This window comes from Asterias rubens, chromosome 14 (assembly GCF_902459465.1).
Source record: "Asterias rubens chromosome 14, eAstRub1.3, whole genome shotgun sequence".
NCBI lineage: Eukaryota > Metazoa > Echinodermata > Asteroidea > Forcipulatida > Asteriidae > Asterias > Asterias rubens.
The window spans coordinates 11,264,842-11,270,435 of NC_047075.1; the positions used below are offsets into that span (position 1 = coordinate 11,264,842).

At 43.2% G+C, this 5,594-nt stretch overlaps 1 protein-coding gene across 1 annotated transcript; it reads left to right on the top strand.

Annotated features, from left to right (window-relative positions):
* Positions 1–1,277: 1,277 nt before the first annotated feature.
* LOC117299136 lies at positions 1,278–1,658 on the top strand. Its single transcript, XM_033782599.1, has one exon. It carries the CDS (start codon positions 1,278–1,280, stop codon positions 1,656–1,658), a length of 381 nt encoding a protein of 126 aa, XP_033638490.1.
* The last annotated feature ends 3,936 nt before the right edge of the window (positions 1,659–5,594 follow it).

The window sequence follows — 5,594 nt, forward strand, 5'->3', positions numbered from 1 at the left end:
ACGGATACTGTTTTGCAGACTTTTAGTTGTATTTTTGTCCAAGATCAAAAACATTTCCCATGGAATTGCTTTCACTGGTATCGTGCTTGCTATAGATGGAAAATTGCTAGTCATTTGCAAGCAAAACGATGAGAACATGCACTGTATAAAACACGGGGTCTATATCGGTCATTTTTGTCAGAAAAAACACACTCTTAACACCCATGATGAATGCGAGCGCACTCAAGTGAATACCTATTAGTCCAGGCATTTCCTGCAAAACAATGAGTTAACCTCAGACAAATTGCAACATAAAGTCTGTAAACTGATTCATACCCAGAATAACATATCAAAACTCTTAAGCAATCCGAGTGGGGGAAAGTGTCATGGCGGCCATTTTTCGAAATGGCCGCCATAAACCCGATATTTCCCAATATCACCGCTTCTGTAATGACTTAGGGCTTTAATTTTAAGTGGTAAAAAAAAATTTTCACTGACAAGGAATCAAATGAAACGCATTTCGTATCGCTAAACCTGGTCAAAAAGCAAAAATTACCGCCAATTTCTCAAAATTACCACCAGTTTCCAAAATGGCCGCCATAAAACAGATGTTTCCCAAAATCTCCGCTTCTAAATGACTTAGGGCTTTAATTTTAAGTGCTAAACATACATTTTCTGCGGCCAAGAATCCAATGACACACGTTACAATAAGGTAAACCTGACAAAAAAAAGCACAACGATGACAGCCATTTTTCCAAAATGGCCGCAATAAAACAGACATTTTCCTATTCTTTCCGCTTCTAAATAGGCCTAACATTGAGATTCAATTATAAGTGCTTTTGTGAGGATCCCTTCTTCTGCTTTCTAAATGAAGTGTTGTTTTAATGATGTTATTCTTCAGTTTGATTTTTCTCAATGATATTAAATGTTGCTCCCACACTGGCTGAGGTACGTTGTGCTATCAGGAAGCTTTTAGAACGGACCTGCTGCAGGACCTGATGGCATTCCTCACGAACTGCTCAAGTGTGCCGATAGCCCGATAAGCAAAGCCCTTCACAAACTCTTCCTCAAAGTATGGTTCCCAGGAAGGGTTCCTTCCGATTGGAGGAATGGTGTCATCATCTCCATATACTAAGGGAAAGGTCAGAAAAACCAACGCAGCAGCTACAGGCGTATTACTCTTCTCTCAGTTCATGGAGAGGTGTTCGGTCATGTGCTCATGTCTCGCCTAGAAGCTGTACTCACCCGTCACCGCCGACCCCAGTAGTCTGGTTTCACAAGGGGCCGTTCAACAATGGATGGAGTGCTCGCCCTTCGACTCCTGTACCTACGTTGCTTATGTCGACATTAAGGCAGCTTTTGACTTTATAGATCGGGAAGCCCTATGGAAAGCCCTGAAAGCAACAGGAGTTCCACCGTTTCTTCTTCACCTGGTTCAGGACTTACATGATGGCAGCCTCTACCGTGCGTGTTGGCAACGACATCTCCTGTCCCTTCCTTCAGCACCTCCGCGGTGTTCGCCGAGGCTGTGCCTGGCCCAAGCCCTATTTTGCTGTGCCATTGACTGGGTACTAAATCGCCGGCGGGCTGATCTCGGCATAATGGCTGGAGAAATGTCCTTTACCGACCTAGCCCACGCTGACGATGCCGCCCTGTTCGCAAGAGAGCCTAATAAGTGACCTACCAAGCTCCATAAGTTCGAGGAAGGAAGCTGGGACAATGGCTTTACAAGATCAAGATGAGTGGTCCTATCAAGATCCAAAACTGCGCCGCCTTAAACCACCTTCCGCCCCAGCGTCTGTACAGGGCCAGCCTGTCGAGACCACAGATAAGTTCAGATATCTCGACTGCGAAATATGTTCTGAAGGTCAGTCTTCTCCCGACATCCATCGACGACTCGAGCTTGCCTTTTCAACCTGTACACTTTTGGTTGAAGATGGACGTAGGCTTCAAGCATTTGACGCCAGATGCCAACAGTGGATACTCGGTGTCCGTTGGTCAGGCTTAATCTCAAACGAGTCATTTTTGGAAACCACCGGTCTTGAGGACATTCCGTGTGACCATCTCACCGCGACGCCACTCCCTCTTTCCTCCTTGGCCACGTCCGTCGGCTTCCAGAAGACACTCCAGCACACGCCGCCCCCAAGCTGAGCGTCAATGCTCGGTTGGGGGGGGGGGGTCCTCGGTCCTGGCCAAGCCTAGAAGAGACCCAGAGGGCATCCACGCAACACCTGGTTGATGAACATGCTGCCCTCTACAAGAACCAGATGGAAGGTTCTACAGAGGAGTTCTGCCAAGCTGATGTGTTATCCAGGATCGAGGAGCTCCTCAGGGCCAAACCAAATCATTTAAGTCATTTAGGACTGCCACGCACTAACTACAGTATATGGATATGGTGGATATACTACGGAAGTTTGTCAGAGAAGAGCGCTTTGGCAACTGGGCGTTGCACATTGACGCTGTGTCAGAAATGCTGCGCTATCTGGCAGCTTCTGGGCACAATCCCTACACCAAATCAGCCTACCTCTGTGTGCATCGGATGAGCAAGCTCAAGGACGAACGTCAAGATGTATACCTACGATTTGAAGAAGGGTTATATCTTTTCAGAAGAAGTGATCGCCTTTGGACTGGTCTGTCCGTAGATCTCACTATCGAAAAGGTTCTGATGAGGGAAGACCAGCGGTGGCCTGATGAGAGGGCGAGGCATATGACGAGGTGTATTAAAATGATTGACACTTCCTCAGAATATGCTTGTTGGTCAAGTTTAGCTTGTGAAAACTGGTATGATTTGATTCCTGGCCCCAGAAAATGTTTGTCTAGCACTAAAAGTTAAAGCCCAGTGTCATTTAGAAGCGGAGATAATTGGAAATATCTGTTTTATGGCGGCCATTTTGAAAATGGCCGCCATGTATTTTTTGGCAAGGTTTAACTTTACAAAATGCGTTTCACTTGATTCCCAGTCAGTGAAAATGTATGTTTAGCACTTACAATTTAAGCCCTTAGTCATTTAGAAGCGAAGCTTTTGGAAACAATTCGGGTTTGGGCGGCCATTTTTTAAAAATTACCGCCATGACACTTTCCCCCATTCGGATTGCTTAAGAGTTTTGATATGTTATAGAGGACAAAATTCTGAGTATGAAACAGTTTACAGACTTGATGTTGCAATTTGTCCGAGGTCATATCAAATTATGCCTTGACTATATAGTTTGCGAAACAAAATGCAACACGCGGCTGCTGACGTGAACGGATATGGTTATCAGTAGTGTGTAAGGCGTATATGACCTCCTTTTTTTTAAGGTGGATCATGATCCACAGGTCGTGTGGATCATGGCTCGAGTGGGTCGTTGTAAGTAGATTGCCAAATGGGGGTGTGACGAAGACCCCCCCTTTTTTTGTTTTTTACCAAGACAGTAAGTGGGAAGGTCAAAGTGTAAGACTCCATAGTTAATAATATGATACGCTGTTGAGTATTAGTCTAATTTAAAGATCAGGTAGGAATTTGATTTGTTTGTGTATAGTGGAAATAACCCCCCCCCCCCCATATCGGTCAAGAATGTACGAGTCCGATAGTTCTGTTGTCGTCTGCTACGTTTTAATCATGTTCGAACTTGCTCTCAGTTGCCGGACCGGACAACAAAGACAACCGAGTGGAAGGCCCAATTATATGTACGTAGGGTATGTTTCTGTGGAGTAATACAAGTGCACCCATACAGGTTCGACTTATTTAAAGTTTTCTGGTGGTCGGTGTACACTTTGAAGACTACATCATTCGTCTTGGATCGTCTCACTGATATTAACATGGAGTCGAAGCGTCTTGGACCCGTACAGGTAAAGGTCTCGTGTCCGATTTGTGGGAAGAGCTTTTCGCGTAGCGACAATATGAAACGACACCGACAGACACACAAGCACCCCAGTATCGGAAGCCAATCGAAAGCTTGTCCCAGTTGTGATAAGGTGTTTTCCACTTCCTATAATTTGAAGAAACACCTTCAAAATCATAAGGAGAATGAGGAGGAGGAGGAGGAGGGGGACCTCCACGAAGATGCTAGTGGCGAATCCACAGAAGAGGAGGATTCTGAAGACGAGGACGTGGAGTGGGAGGAGCTTCATGTAGACGATGGTGATGAACCAACAGATGATGATGATGATGATTTTGAAAATGAAGACGTGATGGAGGAGGGGGACGACCGTGAACATGATGATAGTGATGGACTTACAGATGATGATGGCCTTGAAAATGAAGGAGATGAGGAGGAGGAGGAGGAGGAGGAGGCGTTTCTTGAAGACGATAGTGATGAATCAACAGATGATAACATTTATGAAAGCGAAGAAATTGAGGAGGAGGAGGAGGAGGAGGGATTATGTGAAGACGATAGTGACGAATCAATGGAAGATGACTATTTTGAAGATGAAGAGGAGTCGGAGAAGGAAGATGACGATAGTGATTTATTAACAGACGACAGTGCTTATGAAAATGAAGAGGAGGACAGCGGGAGACGTCCAACGAAAATACTTAATTTTTCGATAAAGAATGCTAAACTTATTATGTTTAAATGATGATTTTTTTTTTTTTTTTTTTTTTTTTCTTTCAATCCTACACGCCCAAGATTGTATTGTTTGAATAATAATACAGAACAGTATTATCAACGGAGGTTTGTTAAAGCATAATATTCTATCAACTGTAAATACTAAGAGGGCTTGAATAAGTGAACTCGTCACACATAAAAAGAAAAAAAAAAAAAAAAAAAAAAAACATGATGAGTAAAAACATATTAATTAACTAAATAAATTAATAAACAAATAATAAAATAAATATACTGTTAATGTCTTTCCTTAAGTTTTCAAAATAGGCGGGCGCGGGTCGCTGGGGTCTAATCAAGCACCTGCATGCGAACGAAGTTCATTCGACAGATTTCAAAGTTCTTGTCATAAATGGGGGGGGGGGTCATCATGTACAATTAATTTAAGTATTGTGGCGGTTATAAGCAGATGTTAATGGAGTGTTATATACAGAATAAATGTGTTGTTGTTGTTTTTGGGGTCAAAAAGTGATAACCTTTGTGTTTGTTTTTGTGTATACTTGTTTTCTCTGCAGTCCCTTTTGGCAAAGGTAAACAGACCCTGTCCGAGCGATGGTGGTACATGATGTGGGCATGGAGTTATAGAAAACAAAGATAGCTCCACGGTATGGGGGAACAAGAACTGACACGTTTGGCTGGTAGACCAATCAGTTGTGACGTCATATATTGACTACCAGATGGGTTACTGATCAAGGATCATCGCGGGTTGTGTACATGAAGTGAAGGCCACGGGCAATAATGGTTACAGATTAGGATAATATTAGATTATATTGTCACACTTTACTCCATTACTATTAATTTAACGTTTAATCTTCACATAAAACGGGGGGGGGTATGACCATTTTCAGAAACCTAGGATATACGCGGCAATTTAATTAGTCCGTACAGAGCATAATATGGTACGTACACATAATTGGGTTTTCCGCTCAGGTATTTGTTGGCCGGTCCGACAATTAAGGGCAAGTTCGAACACTATAAAAAAAAAAAAAGTGGGGAAAAAGGGACAGCGTCTAAATGTAAAACAAACTAAGCATG